The sequence below is a fragment of the Melospiza melodia genome, chromosome 15 (genome assembly GCF_035770615.1).
Source record: "Melospiza melodia melodia isolate bMelMel2 chromosome 15, bMelMel2.pri, whole genome shotgun sequence".
Taxonomy (NCBI): domain Eukaryota; kingdom Metazoa; phylum Chordata; class Aves; order Passeriformes; family Passerellidae; genus Melospiza; species Melospiza melodia.
The window spans coordinates 5,983,974-6,006,242 of record NC_086208.1 but is presented as its reverse complement, the minus strand read 5'-3'; the positions used below and the strand labels follow the sequence as shown (position 1 = coordinate 6,006,242).

At 41.4% G+C, this 22,269-nt stretch overlaps 1 protein-coding gene across 5 annotated transcripts in view; it reads left to right on the top strand.

The window, feature by feature from the left end:
* The first annotated feature begins 1,516 nt into the window (after window positions 1-1,516).
* Window positions 1,517-22,269, top strand: part of ENTREP2 (endosomal transmembrane epsin interactor 2) — an 87,115-nt gene continuing 66,362 nt past the window's right edge. For 3 of the 5 annotated variants that reach the window (XM_063169549.1, XM_063169548.1, XM_063169546.1), the window contains exon 1: window positions 1,522-1,718. In XM_063169549.1, the coding sequence (XP_063025619.1) occupies window positions 1,593-1,718 (126 nt within the window). In that variant the 5' untranslated portion in view covers window positions 1,522-1,592. Of the gene's footprint in view, window positions 1,719-22,269 lie in introns of all 5 variants that reach the window. The other 2 variants (XM_063169544.1, XM_063169545.1) reach the window with 2 other exon arrangements.

Genomic DNA, 22,269 nt, shown 5'->3' with positions numbered 1-22,269 from the left:
GGAGTATTTCAGCCATAGTGGGGTGACAGCAGCTGCTATCCTATGATATTGTATGACACAGTGAATTAAGCTGAAAGCAGCAAGCTTTTTTTTGGTTCTTCTGTTATAGTAAAACATCTGGATATGGTATAAAGAGAAGAAAACCTTCCCTGACACTTTGCTGTCAAGGCGCACTTCCTCACTACTACCTCCCAGGAAACTCTTTAATGCTAAGAAAAGTTCCTGTAAGAAAAGAAAAAGAGCCTCAAATACAAAGTTTTAAGCCTGGTGTACACGTGATGTTTGGATTGAGGGGTTTTTAAATGAATATCACAGAATTACAGATATGTAGACTACATGTACCAATTCCTGTATTTAAAAAAAACCCAACAAACTATTTTTAGCTGATTATGGTGCTACAAACATGTTAATCTTGGCATAGTTTTACTACCTAAACTACCCTGCAGTATAGTTACACTATAGCATATACTGCAGTATAGTTATACTATACTATCCTGCACAAACGAGATGATTACCTGGGGTTTGGGTTCTGTTTGTATGTTTTTCATGAGTAGGCCAAGCTGTTTGCAGTTGGTGCCTAATTGCTGTGATTTCCCTTCTGCAGAAAAGTGGCTTCAGGTGCTGTGGGCAGCCCGACCATGCTAGACCCCGCTGGCAGCAGCAGAAGGGCTGGGAAGTTTTTATAATTAGAAGCCTCATATGTTTCTGCTACTGGGGATGCTGTGCCTTAGATTTGGTTACGGTTTGCTGTGAGGAAAGAAAAAAAACCCAAAACAAAAACCGTTCAAGATGCCTTCTGCACAGCCCTGAGCCCCAGCCCTGCCCTTGCTGCGCCGCTGGACGGAGCACACAGAGCGCGGGGGGAGGCTGCCGGTGCCGCTGCCGCACAGAGCGCAGGTGGCAGCGATTTTGCCCTCAGGGCCGCGGCGGCAGGAGCGGGGTCGGCTCGGGGGCGCTGCCCGGGCGCCGTCCGGCTGCACTCGGCCCCGGGCCCCTCGCCCGCCTCGCACATCTCCGAGCCCGCAGGGCCGGGGGCCGCCGCCGCTGCTCCGGCCGCTGCCTCCGCCCGCCATTGGCCGTGCTCAGCCCTCCCCCGCTCCCCTCCCCTCCGGAGCGGCGGGCGCCGGGCAGCGGGGCTCGGGCGCTCCGCGGCAGCCGCGGCGGGGCCAGGGCTCTCCCCGAGCGAGCGCGCCCGGGCAGCGGCGCCGGGGCTGGGCCGGAGCGGGGCCGCCCCCGCCGGCGGCTGAGGTTGAGCCGCGCCCGCGCGCTGCAGCCCCGCAGCCCCCCCCGCCCCGCGCCTGCAGCGGGGACAGGAGGCGGCGGCGGCGGCTGCCCCTCGCCCGCCGTGCCCCGGCCGGGGCCGCGCGGGTCGCTGCGGGCGCAGGGCGGCTCCTCCTCCATGCGCCGCGGTGCCCGCAGCGCCCGGCTGCCCCGCGGAGCGCGGGGGCGGCGGGAGGCGTTGCGGGGCCGCGCGGAGGATGCCGGCGGGCGGCGGGGCGGCGCGGGCCCCCGGCGGGGCGCGCTCCCTCAGCCCCACGGCGCTGTCCCGCAGCCTGTCCCGCCTGCGCGAGCAGCGCGCCCGCTCGCGGGCCATGCTGGCCCTGGGGGTCACGCAGATGGTGCTCGGCTGCCTCATCGTGGCCGTCAGCTTCGCCGCCCTGGCGCTCACCACCTCGGCCCGCGTCCGCCACTCCTGCCCCTTCTGGGCCGGATTCTCGGTGAGTCTGGGGGCGCGGGAGGGGGCGGGCGGGAGCGGCGCCTCAGGGATGCTCGGCCGCCCGACAGGTGGGACGCGGGCGGCGGTCGCGGGCCTGGGCGCCCTCCCCGCGCTGAGGCGGGCAGGTGAGCTCCGCGATCGGCTGTGCCGTGTTCTGCACGGCTAGGGCTCTCCCCGGGCCGGCAGCAGCGCGGTGGCTCTTCCACCTCCTCTTTGGAAGGGCTGGCTAAGGTGGACTGGGTTTTATCAGCAGCGTCGGGTGAAAGTTGGGATGACAAATGAGCCTCTGGCGTTGGCTCAGCCGCCGGTGCCCGCTCCAGCGGCGCTGACTTGGGCTCACCTTGAGACGCCGCCGGCGCTCGGCTCTGGCGCGGCTGCAAATTGAGGTACCAGGCGTGAGGTGCTGGAGGTGACCAAAGGGGACGAGCACAGCAGGAGTGGGGTTTAAGGTAAACACACGGCGTGGAAGAGTTCCCCGAGGAGAGCACGAGTGCTCCGGAGCGCTGGGAGGGCCGGGGCTGTGGGGCAGCCCAGAGGCCTGAGGGAGGCTGGCGGTCTGAGGGAAGAGCTGAGCGCAAACTGGGGTCCTTCTGATTCCTTTGTATCCTTGTATATCCTTGTCCACTTTCCATTGTGTCCTGCTGGCACAAATTTAAAACAAACAAAAAACCCGAAAACCCAGAGTCGATAGTCTGACTCAGGTGGTCTCATTTAGTGCTGATCATGAGGGGCTGCATCTGTGTGTGGGCATGGTGCACACATGGACGCATTAGGATAATCCCGCTTCATGAAAATTTTTCTCATAAGCAGTGAAATGGGGCTTGACATTTATGAAGAATTAGGCATTTCTGAGGGCACTGGTAACAGACTCTGTGCTGTTGGTGAAGATTTGCTCCATTTAATTTAATGCGTTACTGGTTTCAATTATGTCTCTTCAGCTCTTTTAACGGACCAGAGAGTTTTCAACTTCAAACGTGCTTGTTAGAAACCAGAACAGTTAGATTAAATATTTTGGGTTATTTAGTTCTGAGCATGTGGTAGAAATAGTGTAATTTTTAAAAAGTCTTAAACTATTTAATATGCTCTTATGCAGAATATTACTTTTTTCTTTTTTTTTTTCTGAGTCCTTCAGAGCAGAAGAGTCGTTCTGGATTAATTATTTAGATATCTTTCTTGATTTTGTTGTATTTTATTCTAGTCTTGAAAAGAAATATGAGTTTACACTAATAGCATTGATGTTGTAATTGTCATTCTATTGAATTGGATCCTCTGCAAGATAATATGCAATTATTTGTTGTGATGAGGTGTGAGTTTTAGGTTCAGAATCTGGCTGCTTACATATTAATGTGCTACTAAACCAACACAGCTCAGGCAGCCTTTGTTTCTTACCTTGGTAGAGTGAGCAGAAATATGCACAACTGCTTGTGGATTTCAGTAAACACAACTTTTTCAACGGCACCTTTTCCCACCTCCTGTGTTCTGTTAAAAGACACTCCTGGTGGTTATTGTTATGCTCCAAGACAGGCTGCTTCCCTTATTGTGGATGTTTCCTACTCTTGTCTCTGTGTATTTCACAGAAAATGTGTTTCCCACGTAGATTTCATGCTAGTTGCTCACCGGAAACACCAAACCTGTGATTCCAGGCTGTGGTAGAACGGGTGGAAGGCTCAGGGAATGGAAGGACTGCTGACTTCAAGGCCTTATTTTCCTGTGCTGTCAGAATGAGGCAGGTGTACCTTGTTTCCTAAACTAAGAGTTACTTTCTGAAAATATAATTCCACCTTATAAATTATCTATCTGAGCATCAGAATAAACTTATTTTCCTCCTATTATCCTTATCTCTAAGTCTCAAGAACTAAGAGAAAATAGAGCAGTTTTTGAGGCATGATGAGCCCTAAAGAACTTTTTGAAGTTAGTTGATTACACACCTTTTTCTAAAAGCCCTTGGAGCTATTTAGTGGATTTAACAAACACTAAATATATCATCACTCACAGCTGAAAAATGTTTCTGTGGAAGAGTAAGTCTTTAGCTTGCTTCTATAAAATGCAGTTAAAGAAATAAATACAGGTGGGTTTAAGTAACATGAGAGAAAAAGGATGAAACTGTCCTTTCCTTCTTTATTTGGTGCCAAAATCAGACATGGATATTCACTGCCTTCACACAACTTCCCCCTCACTTCTTGGAAGTAAATAACTGAGTCATTTGACATTGAAGTAGAAATTGTGAATCTATTTTGTTGTGTGTTTATGTGGTGTACTGTAGTTTTTAGTCATTAGAAATGCACATCCTAACAGAGAGTAGTCTTGCCATTGATACTTCTCAGCAGTTTTTGACACCAAATGACCTGTCAATAGAAATGAAGGCTTCAAAAATTTGTTATGAGTATTTCAAATGTTTCTTAAAATAATTTCCTAGTGTTTGTAACCATCTAGCTGGTTGAAAAAAAATTCAAAATAGATCAGGCTGCATATTAGACACACAGAAAGTTCTGTAATTAAATGCAATGAAAAGGTTCTGATTTCTCACTTTCTTTTTGAAATCAAGTGTCCATGTTAGTGAGAGCTTATTTAAAGAACAAGGCACCATAATTTCCATAAAACTTTGAAGAGTTCAGAGCTTATTTAAACATCATCCCATACCTTAAACATTTTATCTTTCATAGGAAAGATTAGTAAGATAAAGAGTATCTTCATATATTTTGCATTAAGGCATTTTTAAGGCAATTAATCAGAGTCAGCCTCACACTGAGCAGAAGGAAATTTGAGGTTTAGATAAGCAGGTACTGGTTAATTCTCTGCATAGGCAACTTTCATTGGCAAGACCTTGCAATCTGTGTGCTGAAATGCTTGGCAGCTTGTTCCCATTGCAGTTTCCTGGGAAAATGGTGATTTCTTCTTCACATTCTCTCAATTGGGTAAAAGGAAATATTTTTTTCATATAAGGGAAATGAGCATAAGTGTCTTTGATCCTGTTAAGAGCATCAAGAGCAGAGTACTAGCCCCATTTTAGTGGTGGAAGGATAGGTCTCAAAATTAGGCTGTTCTGGGAGATCACTGGAAGTATGAGCAGTGACAGGGTTATTTGTCTCTTCTGTAGGTCCATAATTGCTTGAAGATGAGAAAATATTTGTGCCCCCTTTGCCCTTTAGGATGCAAACCCTGTGCCAGTTGTAGTGTGTTGTTGTGTGTGTGCCCAGATGGAAGGAAATGCTTCTGCTCAGTGATGTTCATGGTTCCTGGGACAGCAGCAAACCACAGGCTGTGGAGCTGTGGCTGTGGGACTGCAAAAGCAAATATCACTTTGTGAAGTCTTTTCTTCAAATTATTTAGAAGATTGCAGAAAGATGTTTATCCTGCTACTCCCCCAATCTTGATTTAAGAAAATGACCAGGCTTAGAGACCAGAGTTCTCTCTAGTAGAGAAAAGTATTAATAAAATAGTAAACTAAATCATAAGATTGCCCAGGTTTCTAAAATTACTCTGGCACTAGAGTAATTGCTGTGTGTTCTTCTATCTCTTTTTAATGTATGGTTACATGGCAGTTGTTGTGTTCTTGTGTAGAAGTGTGTTCCTGGAAGATCTTTTGCTGCCTTTTCTTTTTATTAAGTTTCTTCTCAATTGTGCCTCTTTTCATCCATATCCCATGTTCAGAGCAGATCAATTCTTCTGGCTTAAAAGCATCTTTAATGTAGAATGTTTTCAAGGTTCATGAAATACCTGCTTTTTTGTGTTCTTTGAAAATGGAAACAGATATAAAGGGAGATTGTTGGTGTGAACTCAAACCCAACTTTTCTTTTGTGGAAAATGGGAAATATGTTATATACTTGCCTACTTCATTAACTGAGAAAGCTGAATGTAGGAGTTTTTTCTGTAGTTTTCTATGACTTTAAACCTATTTTGTACAAAAACCTCAGGTGGTGCTTAAAGGAGTTAACTTTCAACAACTTCTACTTGTCTGTGACCCTGGCTGTTCCTCACATGCAGCAGGTTGTCCTGGCATGTTCCTGTACAAAATCATTGTGGAATTGAAGGGGAGATGACAATAAAGATAATTTGTTAGCAATTGTGGTTTTCTCTTCTCCATTTCAGCTAAAGAGTTTGGGTTTTTTTCCTTCCTCCTATCCCCTCTTCTGTCTTCTTCTGGTATTTTCCATTATTGCCTGTGGATAGTCAGGAGGAGTAGAGGGATAGTTGTAGCTTGGGGTAAGGAACTTTAAGTTTGCATGAGGAGCCTCTTGCCAACAGTGTGACTGTGAAAGCAAAGCCAAGCTCCTTGAGAGAAAGAAACCTCACTGCTCCTGTGGTGTGATCCAGTGTTCAGTGAACTGGGACAACCTGGAACACATTTATTTGTTTATTTGGCTTGCAGATGATCATTTCATGTCTAGGACTCCAAGGGCAGCTTTTCTGTCCACCTGCTGTAGGTAGAAATGGAACTCCAACTCTGCGGTTATCAGGTGGTTTTTCACCAAATGTCCCCTGTGCCTCTGAGCGTGCTCTATGAGAGCTCTGGATCCTCTCTGGGGTATGAGAACCCACAGTATGGATTGTTGGTTGTGTTTTCCTGGTTAGCACACACTGCCTGAGAGCTCAGCCTGCAGCTTCCTTGGGGGAAACTCTGTTTGGGTGAGAGTGTGTGACCAGATCCCTTCTCTGCAGAGGATTGTTCTAATAGCAGATTCCAAATCTGTGGACTCACAGCTGTAGGGGGATAGAACATAAAATGTAATCTTATCCCCTAAAGAGTTGCAGCTGAACCAAGTACTAAAGATTGGGAGCAGGCCTGATGTTAACAGGCCACAGCTGAGGCCAATGAGAACAAGGGTTATGAAAGAGTGGATTGGTGGAACTGGAGTCAGTTGGCTGCTGTGAGGACAGGAACAGTCAGTGTGTTTGGAGGAGCTGAGTACCAGAAAACATCAAGGAGGTACGAGACTCCAGCAGTATGGAACCCTTGCAATGGCATGTAATAGAACTTTGCAATATAATGACTACACATAGCCATGATGATTAGTTTGTTGTGGACAATTTGTTTTTCTGTGAAGCTTGCTGCTGGTTCAGCAAATGTTCTATATCTCTAAATATTCACTTTCAGGCTTCTTTTGGAGGAGTTTGTATTGCTGGTTTGGAAACTGGGTAGGTAAATTTCCGCACAGAAGAAATTTCTGGGAGACTTACCAGACCTCTAATGCAGATTATCAAATAGTGAAGCCCAGGGAACAAAGGAAACTGATTTCTCTATGTGGCTGTTGAAGATCTTATGTCATTCCTAAAAGAGGATGCATCCACTCACTAGGACAGTTACTTTGATGTTCCTTGTTTCCATTTGGTGAAATTTAGAAGACCAGGAAATCAATCACTTCAAAAATCCTACAAGTGACTTGGTAATATTTTGCCTATTCACAATATGGCCAATAAGTCATGGTAGGTTTTTGCCCCTGTGATAGGGACAAAATAAAAGCTGCTCAATGGGATGATACATTTGAGAAAGTAGTACTACCAGTTTGACTGATCAGTTAGGAGTTTTAAGGTGTAGTCTCAGTTTTAGTTACAGATAGTGGAACCTTCAGTTATACACACTTACAAAAGAATTACATGAACTTTGATTCTTTGAGACATTATCTGTTACTGTGTACCACTGTATCCTTTATTAACTACTATCTCATTTCTGGGTTTTTCTGACTTCTTTTTGGATTTGCTGACACCTCAGCCACCTCTTTCCTTCCCTTTGTAAGTTTGTCAGGGCTTTGAAATGTGAGCAGTCTGTGGAAGGAGGTCAGCTGTCTGGAGCTTTGTGTCTCAGGAAGCCTGCTAGGGGTGTGTGTTGCGCTACACAGTGTTGGTAAAAAAAAAATCAGTCACCTGCACAGGTTTGCTTGTCACCTGCACAAACTGCACAAGGATTGCAATGTGCCATGTCTGTGATGGATCATTATTAATTGTATTAGCATTCTTGGTTTGTACATCCTGACTGTATTGTGTGACTGACAAAAAACCCAGAAACATCCAACCCAGAAAACCCACGAGGCTGTTAATAGATGCCAGTTAAACCTTGGCATTGGTGCACAGGAGGAGCTCATACACCTCATAGGACATCAGAACTGAGAGGCCTTGGGTGCATCCTCTGTGGGTGCTTTGTGGAGTCTGTGCTCAGGCAGGGCTTTGGAGCAGGCCATTCATGGGTGAAAGTGTTGTTTCCATATCCTGATGGAATGACAGCAAATCAGCTGGACAGAGGAACAGTCAGAAAGATGACAGCATTCCTTTTTAATTCTTTGAACTGTGCCTGGTAAAATAACTGCTTGTAGCTTCTGAGGATTTGGGGCCAAGTACAACCTTGAGATTTTTTTGTCTCCAGTGCACTAGAGAATAGCAGACTCATGGGAGGCAACATTATTTGTTTCAGGAGGCACATCAGCTTTTATTGCTTCTGAGTATGTTCTGTTGCCTTAGCCTTAAGAGCAATTTAATTTAAAAACTTCCTGTGTTACAGGAAGGAGCAGTGGAAGAAAGCAAAGATAATTATGATAAGAAGCAGGAGGTGTCCAGTCTGTAGGGAAGAAATAGCATTGTTTTTATTAATCCCATATTATTATAAGTGACTTGTATTCTGAAGTCTTTATATTTCTGTAGGCAGCCAGACTGCAGAATAAAAATATTTTTTGAGTAAGTCTCTTATTGTTGTCAGCATACAGCTTTTAGTTACTTTGTTGTGGGTTTGTTTTTGTTTTTTCTGTAGCAGAAAGACAGATGTATGTTTCAGTCTCTTTAGGAACGAAATATTTTTCCTGGATGCTGGTTGTCCTTTCCAGCCATTTTTTTGAATGCTGGAAATGTAGGAGCATCGGTGTAAAGGACAGTAAATACTGCCCAGGGAGTTAGGAGAACTAGCTGTGAGGAACAGGTTAAGTCTACTGAGAAACTGGGACAGAGCTAAGTACCTTGGTGGAAATGGGAATTTCTAAGGTAAATAATCTAGTTATTTACAGCTGCTGAACTTATTGCACCTTCATTTTAGTTTTATGTTGTGACTTACTAAAGGAATGAGTTGTGAATTATTATGTTTAATTAACTATTCTTTCACAATTGATTTTTCTGCTTACTCCTGTGCCTTCTGGGATCCAAGGGCAGAACAGATAATGGGACTGTGTAAGGTGTGAAGTGCCTGAAATATGTAACTTACAGGAGTAGAACAATTTCAGTGTATTTAGAGAAAGCTACTCTTCTAGAAGCAGGTGGTGTGGTCATTACCTCATCTCTTTGGGAGCAAGCACATTGCTTTAAAGGAGTGTTATGCAAATGTGACAAACATAGGGAATTTATAATTGAGGAATATTTATACATTCAGAGCATCCCAGCTTACGTGCAGGCAACATTTTAAGATCAATATGCCCCAAAGCTTAGTCTTCCATCTTTGGCAAAGTCATAGAATCACTGTGTCTACCCCATAAACAGAGGGTTTACAATCTGTTTGTAAGGACTCTGTGTTGATAACTCCATCACAAGCTCTTGCCTGTGCAGTTTGAAGCTGCAGTCCTGTCCCCAATCTATTTTGTCATTTTTATTTTTGGTGGTCTGTGGATGTGTCCGTGTCAGTGTTCCAGTTCTGGTTGTGTGTGTGCTCCCACTCACTGCTCCTGCTCACCAGGAGTGTTCTCACACACAGACTCTGCTCCTGGGGATAAATGGAGCCAGAGGATGAGCTGGGAGAGCAAATGGAATCTGCCTGCTGGGAGGATGAAATCTCTGGGCCTCACTGGAGCCTGTGTGAATGGTCACTCATCCACTGAGTGCTTGCTGTGGGTGCTCTGAAGACCAGATTCTTTTGCAAACAGATCTGCTTGTGTTCCACTTGCTCTTTGGCCCCACAGGTTTCCTGAATTACCAATCTGAGAGCTCCTGTATTGTGCAGGGGATGTGAGCTCCCCACAAATGGCTGGAAGTGCTTTGTGCTGGGCAGAATTTTCCTCCATCCTGGTTACATCTCCATTGGTAGTTTGCTGCAGGTCTGCAGACTAAAATAGCCAGTTCTGAGGAGCAGATGCCAGTGCTTGGTGTGTTGCTTTTAAGGGCCTTGAGTGGGTGGAGTACTTTTGAGCTAATTTGCAGTAAATGAGAAATACTTACTGGAATTACTGCTGCATCACTTATTCTGAGACATTGTTTTCCAATAGATTGTGGTTTTAAAAATTGAATAATTTCATAATATTCTAAAAATGTATTATTTGGTTTTATTATTGGTTTTGTTTGGTTTTATTTTCATATTCTGATAAAAATGAGTAAACACTTTGAAGAATATGTATTTTTGCTTAAAGGAGGCAAACTGAATTTAACACTTGGATTTCTGATCTTTATAACAGCTTGATTTAAACTTGGGTAGTTGAAACAGCAGCACAATTTTAAACTTTTGGGTCTGATTTGCAAAGTAGGAGTTACTCTACTTTGCAAACTTGCTTTCAGTTTTAGATATGAACATTCCTTCTTTCTAGAAGCCATCATCATGAGTCACTTCTGTTCTGCAGAACCAGCAAATAATGTCCTCACTGATAACTGTGCAGGTTTGTTATTTCTGTCACTTCCAAAGAGTCAATCTCAGCAGAATTATTTTCATGTGTGGCGTATAATGTACTTATGAGATTTTTTTGTTTTGTTTTAGCAGAAAAGAGCATGGCTTAAGCTGAAGATTCTAGATAAGCCTTCAGTGCCAGAGAGATAACAGGTGGTTTTAAACTGAACACACTTAATCCAGAGGCACTGAGAGATAATAAACATGTAGCTTTATGCTGTCGCTTTTGTATTCACTCTCTTCAGGGAAAAAACTCTTTTCATCTGTGTGGAAAATTGTGTTTGCAGCTATTTTTCAGATGTGACAGATTTTTGTCTGCTAAAGAAATTAAGATTACTCTTTAGTTAAAAAAAAAACAACAAACAAAACTAAACAAAACACCAAACCAGCACTGAGCATTCAATATAAAGAGCCAAGGGACAACCTGATTTATCACTAATAAACACAAGTCATTATCTCCCTATAATGCATTCTAGTGAGCATGGTTCTATCAGAGCAGTCAAACTCAATGGTTTTCCTTTGTTAGAGCAGTGGAAGCATTTGTTGACTAATGCTGCTAAAATAGTGGAATAATTTGTTGACTAATGCTACTAAAATAAGAGGTTTTCAAGTTCTGACTCTGTGAACAGTCATCAAGAATTTTGATGTTGCTGTGGACATGTGTGACATTGCTGTGTCATTCTGGAAATAACATTGGTAGAAAGTGGTTTTGTCATATCTTGAAATTAGCTGTAGTTCCAACAAATTTTATTTTTCCCTAGGCTTAAATACAAAACCTTTTGAAAACTTGTGAAATGTATGGCTAAAAAAAAGTAATTCCACACTGCAGTGCAAAGGCTGCTGCCCTGTGTTTGTGTTGCTGTGAAGGGAACTCAGTGTGTTCTGTGTCTCAGGTCATCCAGAGTATCAAACTGTACACTTGACCCTTTCCATGTTCACTCCTGAACAGAAATTTTCTGGGGGTGTGTAGGACCACTTACACATTCTTGTGGCAAGTTTCAGTTTTTCTGTTTGTGAGCTGAAAATAAAAATGCATTTAGAAAACTCCTAATGAAAGTGTGGCATCTTTAGGTGAACAGATGAGCTTCCTCTTGCTTGCCTATACAGACATGATTTGTATCTGAAAGGGTATTGTGTTGATTGCAAATGAGAATAAACCAAATGGATGCTGTTGTAGTCCTTTCTGCCTTGAAAATTGCCTTCCAAAAAGCAATGTTAATTCAAGAAGTCCTAGATCTGAGTTTTCATTTTGCAGTGGTTTTAAACATAATAGAGTTTTCATGTGAAATAAATTTTTGTTACACTTAAAGAGTAAAAGGGAGTATCAAAAAAGAATATTTGTGGGTTTACAATAAAAACGTTGACTTAGGAAGTGGAGATTTATTTAGATACAACAGAGTATGATGAATAATTTTTATGTTCAAAGTATCATTAAAAGCAGAGCAAGACAAGCCACAAAACACCACTGGAGTGGGGGATGTGGGGAAGGAAGGAAGGAAAATGCATGTAGGATAATGGCTCATGCCCTGGAGACACATTACCATGGGTCTGTAATTGCAGGATTTCTGTGATGCCCCTGTGCCCCTCCTAGCACAGAACCTGCTGCATGAACCAGAGGGAATGAAACCAGTGAGGGCAGGACAGGTGGGCTGGCAGGGGCACTTTGTCTGCCTGACAACCCTGCACACTTTGGGTGGGGTGTTAATAGCTTCTCCATGTTGCCTTTGTGCAATGGTTGTCCTTTCAGGAGGACAGAAGTAATGTTATGATGTAGGAGTCAGGTTTAATGTGTAGGCTGAAGTCTCTCACATCAACCATTTTTTCACATCTGTTCTGGTACAAGAGGAGGCATTAGCTTTTTTAAGGAGTTTCTAACAGGAAATTCTTGTCCTGTTTATTCTTGTGTGACATATATTGGTCTGGACCTAAGGAATTTATAATAATTTAGAACTTCTTTTCCTCCCTTAAAAATTTTCCTTCATTCCTTCTGAAATTTGGAATAAAGCTTCACAGTCAGACCATGCTTTGAGATCCTATGAAATATCACTACAATAAGTAGTGACTAGGAACAGTGCTAAAACATTGCTGTCTGTTTTTGAAGTTCATGTTAATTCAGTAAATATTTTCTTTCCTACCTAAGTACCTTAAATCTTCAGTGCAGCTTTTCCTTTGAGCTTTTCAAATACTCTCACTGTGGCTTGACAGACTCATTTCTCTTGGTATGTAATATTTGCCTTCTGAGTGGAGAAGAACCTTTACTGTAAAAGCAATAATGACAGTACAAACAGTGTTGCACAGATAATAAGGATAACCAATATCACCCCAATATCTGCTGGCATTTGGTGTCTGCCAGAGGCCACGTGCTCATCCTCCTTCCATGACCTTCTGTTGTGCTTTAACACACCTTGGTTCTTAGCTCAAGAGAAAATCCATCAGTTAAGGAATGATTCTCTGGAAGGAGCTTGGCACCTTCCTTTGGACCTCACTTCTGGAACTGCTGGATTTTCCCTTCCTGTGAACCAAGTGTCTGAAAGATGGAATATGAATCCAGCTCTTTGGGAAGGTGCTCCCCAGGGACAGGAGCTGTCAGTCTGGGTGAGGTTTGTCTGAAGAATTCAGTCACACCCATCACTGCTATGTGAGCCTAAAGAAATGGGCAGGAGCAGAAAGAATTTATTTTCTACTTCTGACCTTGCACCTTCCCCTGCAGCAGTGCCCTTTGTGCCTGTGGGACTGGAATTCACCACCAGGCAAATTGTGATGTCCTTCCCCTTGATAGTTCCCTCTCATGTCCTGGAAGTTTAAAAACTTGCCTTCCAGTATGAATTGTTTGGGGTGGGCTTAAGGTTTTGCCTCAATCAGCTGTTTTGGTCCATAACTCCAGAAGTAATTATCTTGTTAACTAACCTATTTTGAAAAATTAGAGAAAATAAGAAATAATGGGGAAAAAAGGAGTCAATTTGAGAGTTACAGTTACTTTTCAATCTTGAATGTTTTGGCAGCAAGCAATTTTATTTTTGTTTTTGGAGGTTGGTTATTTTGGGATTCTGAAGATTTCTTCCCTTCATCAGTGTCTGATTTGATTTATATAACATCAATGAAACAATATAGGTCTGTGAAGAATTTTACCTTTGGAAAAGTAATTCTTTATGCACTAACATTTAGAGCTTCTGGAAAATAAAAATAAATGAGATTTTTTTTTGTTTATAGTTAGATATATCATATTTAGGAACTATATGGGAGTCCCCAAACAATATATTTCCTTGGATCTGCTGTATGTGACTTAATCAAGAAAAAGAATCTGGTGCCAAATTGAATGCTGTAGTAATGAGCTGTAGCTCAAATTCTTGAAAACTGGATCATGTAGAAATTAGAGCAATGGTTTAAACATCAAAAATGTTATATGGTTAACAGACAGAAGGCACCAGAAGCCTTTTGACCTCCTTTACCTGTAGCCTGAGGAATCAGTGTTTTAGACAGTTTAGCTGTTATTGATGTAATTCTTGAGTTGAGTTTGCGGAGGTAAAGGAGCCCAGTGTCAGGAGGAGCTTGTTTTGGTTTTGGGTAAAGCATGGCAATGCAGCACTGGAGCTGTGCTCTGTGTCATCCAGCTGGCCAGAAGCTCCACTGAGCCAGGAGTGTCAGGGAAGGTGTCAGGAGTGCCCAGCTGCTGCCTCACCTGCCAGGGCTGTCCCTGCTCCTTGGGACACCGTAGGGACAGCCAGGGGTGGCTCTGTGGGAGTTCCAGCAAATCCTGCACCAAACAGCTGGTGGGTGTGAATTCTGACTTACAGCTCAGGCCAAAGGACATGCCAAAGGTGAATAGGATGTGGAAAGCTTATACTTAAAAATAATATAGAGGCTTTGTGAAGTGTTCTGTTTTCTGAAAGCAGAAAATTCAGCACTCAGTGTAATTATATTTGTTTGAAGCCCACAAGAAGCCTGTGGATTAACAATAATGCACAGTGATTGCATTAATCAGGAGACTCTAGTGGAAATGAGAGGTTTAATGATATAAATACATATAATAGTACTTTGGATGAAGTACAAATACTTTCGGAGGAGATCATCCTGAAGAAGATGAAAAATTGTAATTTTACAAACAGATCTGGAGAAAAGAGTTCCTTTCTTTTCCAATTAAATTACCAGTGAATAGCTTGAGAAAGAAAAGGTAGGCTTGTGTATTAAAGAAGGTGGTTTCTCTGGCATGGAAAAGGACACCTCATACAGCTTTTTAGTTAGTAAAGTTGTACTTGGATGGAGTGTGGTTTACTGGATTTCTCAGAAGCAGGCACTAACTTCAGTGTAAGGCAATAAAATATTAAAAATCAATGTATTTGGTGTCTGTTAAAGAATTCCTTGGTCATTTAAATGGGAGAAATGTTTGCTTCCCCAGTTGCCACTTGAAATGCCTGAGGAGTGGGAAGATGAGAATAAGCAATAGTGTGTTCTCAGACAAGATTCACACCTCCTCAATCCCCAAAGAACTTTCTTAAGAAATGTGCTATCTGTTCCCTCAGTGTTTCCACATCTGACAAGTGATGATCTGTTACTTCAGTAAGCTCTAAATATGCCCCACCATTGGATAACAGGGTTGTACACACACACTGAGGGAACTCTAATAAACACTATAGTGATGAATAGTTCTTGCCCTTCTTTGCCTGAGAAATTAAACTTTGCTAGCTTAACCCACCGATGTTTTTAAAAAGTAACTAGAGCATATTGCAGGGACAATGAATTCAGTCCTTTCACTGACCCAGTGGTCTGTAGCAAGGCTTTAAGGAATGTATGAGCAGATAATGCAAGGAATATTTCCTAGAAATCTAGGATTGTAATATAGCATTAGTTGAGTATAGATTCACAGTTTATAATCCTGTGGAATAGCAAATATATGGAAGTAACCCTCTTAAATATAAATGGAAACTTAGCAAAAATTTTTTTTTTTGTGTTGTTGGTTTGGTTTGTTTTTGTTTTCTAGTTTTTATTGTTAATTTGTTTGGGTTTTTTTTTTTTTTTGCTTAGTGGGGATTTTTTTTTTCTGGTTTGTTGTTGTTGTTTGAGTTGGTTTTTTTTTTTTTTAATATCTATATTGTGGGGATTTCCTAATATGGTGTTGAAACAAACTAGAACAAGGTAAGCTGACAGCTGATCTTTCAAGGATGTACTGCCTGTAGGGGCTTCCTTGTTTTGTTTTCCTACAAAATGGAGGTCAATTATTCAGAAGGGAAAAAAAGCATTGAGATCCAGAACATTCTCTTGCTTGGTGAGGCAATAATATCACAGTTGTACAGTGACCTTTCTGTCTGTGGAGGTGAGGGTCTCCAGTTGCTGCATTGAGCTGGGAGCTGTGCCCTGGTGCTTTTGCCAGGTTGCCTCGGCTCCCAGCTGCAGTAACCTTTGTGCTTGAATGCAGCCAAGGGTCCCTTCCCTCAGGCAATTAAACCCCTCCTGCTTTTCTGTCACTTCTCTAGACCTGAGATCTCTTCTTCTGCTCTCTCTTATTTAGCTGCTTTGTAGAAAGTGTTGATCAGAGGAAAATTTGCAGAATGCAGTTGATTCTTGACTGAGAGTAAAAAATGATTAAATATTATTCTGTGTAATTTCTTTTACTGGTTATGCATTCACCTTAGGGAAAAAATTAAAACTAAACCCACCAAAAAAATCCCAAACCAGTAAGCATCCAATTTGTATTTGATCTCAATAATGTTCCTCTTAGTTGAATTGTATGAGGAAGGGAAGAAACATCACAGGCATAAAGTTAGTGCTTATGGGAAGTTAGTGTATGATGGAAAGGACAGGATTGTTTAGTGGTCAGAATTGTCTTCCAATAGAATTATCTCCCCCTGCACCAACACAGTTAAAAGGCTGACTTCCAGACAGCACAGCTTTGCTAAGGGTGTGAAAGTAATGTCCTAAATAAAAATGCAATCAAGCCTGAGAAAAAGCACTGTGGAGATGATGTTGTGATTAGGAAGGTATTTGGAGTCTGCTCCAGGTTTGTTAAATGGTTTAATGGTGCTACCTGGGCAGGTTTGGGTTTGAAAGCTGCAAATCCCAAGTGTGATCAGTGATGAAAGAATTGGGAAAAGGCTGCTACTAGAATCTCACAGAAACTGCCAGAAACTCAAAAGATACTTTAACAGTGATCACATACTAAAAAACATTATCTTCATAGACTAATTAACCACCAGAAAAATGACCATCTTTTCTGCCAGTTTGTTCCATTTGCCTCCATTGACCCACAGAAGCAGAATATTCTACTGGTTTTTATCAAGAAATTTATTTGACAAAAATAAAAATTCACTCATCAAAATGTAGGTCTATAACAAAAACTTATCTACGTTGTAGCAAAACAATAAAAACTTTGCTGTGTTGTAGCAAAAGGAGATTGAAGTAAATTAAGAGGGCAAGTAAAGATGACGTGGACTCTAAAACATTACCAAAGGCTGATTGATTTTCTGTGTATATCATTTCATTTGGGCACAAGCTATGCTGCACTTCATGGAGTCAGATGGCAGGACTTGACTTGTGAGTTTTACTGGTGTCACACTATATTTTGAGTGAAATTTTTCTCCTCTTTTTTCTTTTTTTTTTTTCTTCTTTTTTTTTTTTTTTTTTTCCCTGCAGCCTAGTGGCCTGCATGAGTTTATTACCTGATGGTGTGTAACGAACTGGGCAGCAGCAGTAGCTTAGCAACATCAGCTAGTGCCAAAGAACAGTGTTGGCTTTCATCGTTTTAAAATGCCAGCTGGTTCTTTAATAGTCTTTCTATATTTAGAGATTGATAATTGTGTTTTAACTTGTAGACCTAGGCTGGATTTCACCACTAAATTGTTTGATAAAGAATTTGGGAGTCTCAGAAGTTTGAACTGTAGGCATTGATATAAGATTTAGGAAGGGCATGATAATAACTAAATCCCCAGGTGAGATACTTGGTGATGAAGAGTACACAGAAATCTTCCTTGCTTCCAATTCATTGTAAGTGCACGAGCAAAGCTGCCTAAAATGCACCAAAGGAGTGGTAAACTGCCTTCTCTGAGAATTATGATGTTCTCTTAATAAATAATAATACCCAATAAATATATAATTTATTGGAGATTATTATTTACGCAAATATTTTTATATAAGAAAATTAGAAAATAAATTAGTGTTACAAACATATCCTGATTCTGTGCTTACACAGAATGTGTATGCACACACTAAAATAAAACATCAAGAATGTATTTTTTACAGAAATCGTAAAGTTATAGAAATGTGCACCTGGCATAGGTCTCAACAGCTCATCTGTTCTATTTTCAGTGTGAGAGCCATCTATAAACAGCAGCATCTCCAGCTGAATATTTGTTTAGATGTTCCTGGAGTAAGGTAATAAAGGAATCTGTGTAACCTTGATTGCATCTTCCAGCACTTAACTGTGCTGATATGAATCTCGTACATTAACTCTATATATCCTAACAGGGAATGTAAATTCTTTCTGGAAGTTAAACTTCTGATATTTCCGGATGCATATATGGTGGGCACAAGGGCAAATGTTGCTGTTCATTTGTTGAGGATTTTTAACCCACCAGAAAATGCCACTGTTCTTTAGCCTGGGTAAAACATACAGAGCTTTCTAACTTAATTATAAGTAGTTTTCCAAATCTCCTTGCATCTTTATTTCTGACCTTGATTCTCTACAGTGGTTGGGTATATTTAATGAAATGTGGGCAAGCTGGGCAGAACATTCTTGCTGAGAATCTTCACCAGTGCTTATGGCAGCAGAATGGATGCTGTGCAATCTGTATGGATGACACTGCTGATTTGTTCCCAGATGCTGTGTCCCTCTGTCACTTTCTTATTTATATTTTAATTCCTGGTTAAACCAATTTTCAAGTCCTTTTCTGCATATTTCCCATTTTGTGACAGCTAGGTCCCTTTATGTACTCAAGTATTAATACCTTACTTCTCTTGAGTTTATTTTTCAGCAGCGTTAGAGCATCCTTATTTGCAAACATCTTTTAATTTCCTGTTTGAAATACTTGCTTTTCATATTTCACAGTTCTTAGGTTGGTTGTGGTACCATCATGTCTCCCAGCCTGAGGCTGTGTGTGGATGGTTATGTCAGTGTGCCCCCACAGAGCTGTGTGGGTTCAGGTGTGCACTTCTGTGACCGTGTTCACAGGGGTCTCAGCATGAGGGAAGAGATGAGGATCTGACTCCGTGTTTCAGAAGGCTTGATTTATTTTTGTATGGTATGTATTATATTAAAACTATACTAAAAGAATAGAAGAAAGGATTTCATCAGAAGGCTGACTAAGAATAGAAAAAGAAGGAATAAATAACAAAGGCTTGTGTGTGGGACAGAGTCTGAGCCAGCTGACTGTGATTGGCCATTGATTAAAAACAACTCTGTGAGACCAATCACAGATGCACCTGTTGCATTCCACAGCAGCAGATAACCATTGATTACATTTTTTTTCCTGAGGCCTCTCAGCTTCTCAAGAAGAAAAATCCTAAATAAAAGGTTTTTCAGAAAATATTGTAGCTACACACTTGCAGAATGAATTCTGCACACTGGGCTCTGATTCATCTTCTGGAGCTCTCTGAGCATGCAGACTGGGTAGCACTAAACTGCCAAGTGTGCTTCCCCAGCAGCTCTGCTTCCCCAGCAGCTCTCATGCTGGCTGGCTCTGGATGGGCAGGTAAATCCACAGGCTCAGACTGGAGCTAGATCTTGTTTCTTAAGGCTCAACAAAACAACCAAAATACACCCCAGCTAACAACAAAAACCTGACAAAACCCCCACACCCTACCACAAAAAAACCCAAAACGAGATGAAACAAGCAAAGAAAAACACAAACAAACAAACCAACCCCCACAGGCACCCAAGCAAAACAAGCCCTGCCAAGGCAGAGCCGTGGATTGTGTGGATGTCAGCTTCCCAACAGCATCTGCTCCTGCTGGCCTGCCCTGCCTGTGGCTGTGACACTCCTGTTACAAACATGCTGTTTTGGGGAGCTGCACACACTCCCTGTGCTGATCCATAGCAGGCTTTCTGAGGGGTGGAAACTCCTGGGTGACAGCTGGAGATTTGGGTGGGTTTGGTGCCACTCTGTGATGCTTGTGTTTCAATAGGCCATGCCTAGCTGAAGGATTCAAATTCATCTCAGGTTTTTTTTTTAATTAATTCTGATTTGCAGAACTGGAACTTTTAAAAGTATTGAATAACTGGTCATAACTACCATTTTTTGAAAAAGCCCAGAAGGTATTTTCTATGGAGAAGACTGGAGAAGTTTTCATGGGAGGAGCTTTCCTCGTAGCTAATGGACAAATCTTGTGGTTTTGTGTTGCTAGAAGAATCTTTTCATGTCTCTCCTTGGCTTCAGCCAGTTTTGTCTTTCTGCCTTAGTCCCTAAATGATCCTCTTGCCATGCAGGAATAATCTGTCTCTGGTTCATTAGAAGTGCTTTTGGTAGTAGGTGTAATAGCTGTCATTGAAATGATGTTTTAATAAGTATGTAGGATGTTTCATGTTTGTAAATCTGCCAGTTATTAACACTTGCACGTGTTTTCTGGTTCCATTCTCTCTCTTATTGTTCCTCAAAGGAATTACTGTACAAATACTTGGAGAAAATCACTTTCTGTTGTGTTTATATAACACTGCTAAAAGGATTTATAAATTGGAAGCCAGCACTATGTGACTCAAGTCATGTTTGACTCGAGCTGTAGCAGAAAATTACTTTGAATATTTAATAGTTTTCTAGTTAAAAGTCTTCTGCTTTGCTTTTAAAGGTATTTGGTGTGCAACAGAGAACAAATTATAGCCTTTTACTGACAGGTAAGTGGTATTGTAAAATCATAAATGTATACAGTTTGTCATTTTCAGAAGAAGGAAAAATGAAGATTCAAATTTTCAGAGTCCTTTAGAAGTATTAATTACTGTGATTTCCTTTCAGTGTTGAATCTTATTTACTTCATCTGCTTTGAAAATTCTAGGCTAGGACTGTATTCCAACTAATATCAAGATTTGATATGTTTGTGATTTCTTTTCATGTATAAGGTGGAGATAGATTTTATAGCTTAAAAATGACAAGCCATGACAGCACACAGAAAGAGAATTTACTGCCTCCCTGTAGAATCACTAAATGCAAATAAAAAGCAGGGTTTTAGTTTCCAAATATTGACGGTGAGTTCTAGGAAAGCACTGTGAAGTCTTGCACAGACTCTCTCAAATGCTTCATGTGGAGCCTTACCTAGAGCCCAGGGTTTCTTTACTGTTAAAAGCACATCCTGCAGACTGCAAAGAAGGAAGAAATGGTAAGAAATTAGGGGAAAAATATAATTGAGAGGTTGTATATTTGAGGAAATTAAAATTGTGTGACTGATTTGAGAAAGCTTCTCTTGCTGATCTCCTCTCTTGGAGACCTTGAGGCAGAAAAAGATTGGGTTTCTTTGGCTTTCCCAAGATGTAAATCAATTGAAAGGAGCTTTTTAGACCACATTTCTGTTCTGTTACTGCTACTTACAGAATTGGTTGATGGATTAGAGTATTTCAAAATGTGGCAAACTGCTTTTTCTTTGAGTATTTAGTAACCAGCACCATTAAGTTTTTGTGTCCCTGGGTTACAATTGCTAAATAGGTAGTTTGTTGCTGATTCCAAAATTGTACATATGATTTTAGTAATTGTTTTTTGAGTACTCATAACCTTACTGGCAGGAAGAGAGACAAGAACTTCAGTGAATACAGGAGTAACTGTGATATGGGAACAGAGTACCACATCCTAGTTTTTAACTCTCTTATATTTCAGGAAGAATTTTAAAGAAACTAATGTGTTTTTTTTTTTAATGAGTTTGTTATCAGTAGGGGAGCAAGAATCATTTCTGGAGCATAATGTATATAATGAAATTATAGAATGGCCTAAAGCTCCTCACATTCCATCCTCTCTGCCATGGGCAGGGACACCTTCCACTGTCCCAGGCTGCTCCAAGCCCTGTCCAACCCGGCCTTGGCCACTTCCAGAGATGGGGCAGCCACAGCTGCTCTGGGCACCCTGTGCCAGGGCCTGCCCACCCTCACTGGGAACAATTTCTGCCTAACCCCCAACCTAAGCCTGCTCCTTGTCAGTTTGGGAATTTAATATTGATAAGCATTTTATAAACATGTGGTGTCTGTAGTTAGTGGAAGGTCAAAAGCATCCTAAAAATTAAAAAAATGGCTTATTATCTTTGAACATGCAGTGGCTCAGCATTTTGATGTGTAAAATAGAGGTTCAGAATGACCTTTATTGTATCTAGTAATAACCTGAGTAACAAACTGTGTTCAATTCCATCATATTTTGAGGTATAGCAAGGCGTTATTTCTGTGTTGTAAGAGCAGCAATGCAGTGATTTTTTTTCTCTGCTGAGACAATAAATAAGATGTTAATTGGGCAGGCAGCAGTTTCACTGAGCATGGTCTGCAGAACTGCTGGAGCAGGAATGAGTTTTGAGTCTGCATCACTTGGCATCAATTGCTCCTCGGTGAATTGTGCATTTGCCATGCAGCATCTCTGCTGCTTCTCCATAGTTTCACTGATTCTTCAGACATTTTCAGAAATTTACAGAATATATCTGCAAAAGACAGCTTATGTTGAATACTAAACTTTAAAGGGGATAATTATCAGCTACAAAACAGAATATTTTTAATTTTGCTATCATATTTTTATATCTTAAGTGGTTTATTTTTTAGCTGCCTGCTAGCAAAAAAATTATATATTTGTTTGCACTTCTATTAATAGTTACAGTATTGCTTTTAATGATGTTTTTAAATTTGATTTTCATTACATTTTTCTGACTATACTACTGACTTCTGACAGTTTTCTAACTTCACTTCTCTGGCCCTTTCTTTTTCATATCCCATTCCCCCAGTGCCTGCCTGCTGCAGAGCTCCCTGTTTAGCAGTTATCTGCTTTTACTCTTTGTGTGTGTGTGAATTTAAAATCAAACAAAAAACTACCAAAACAAAACC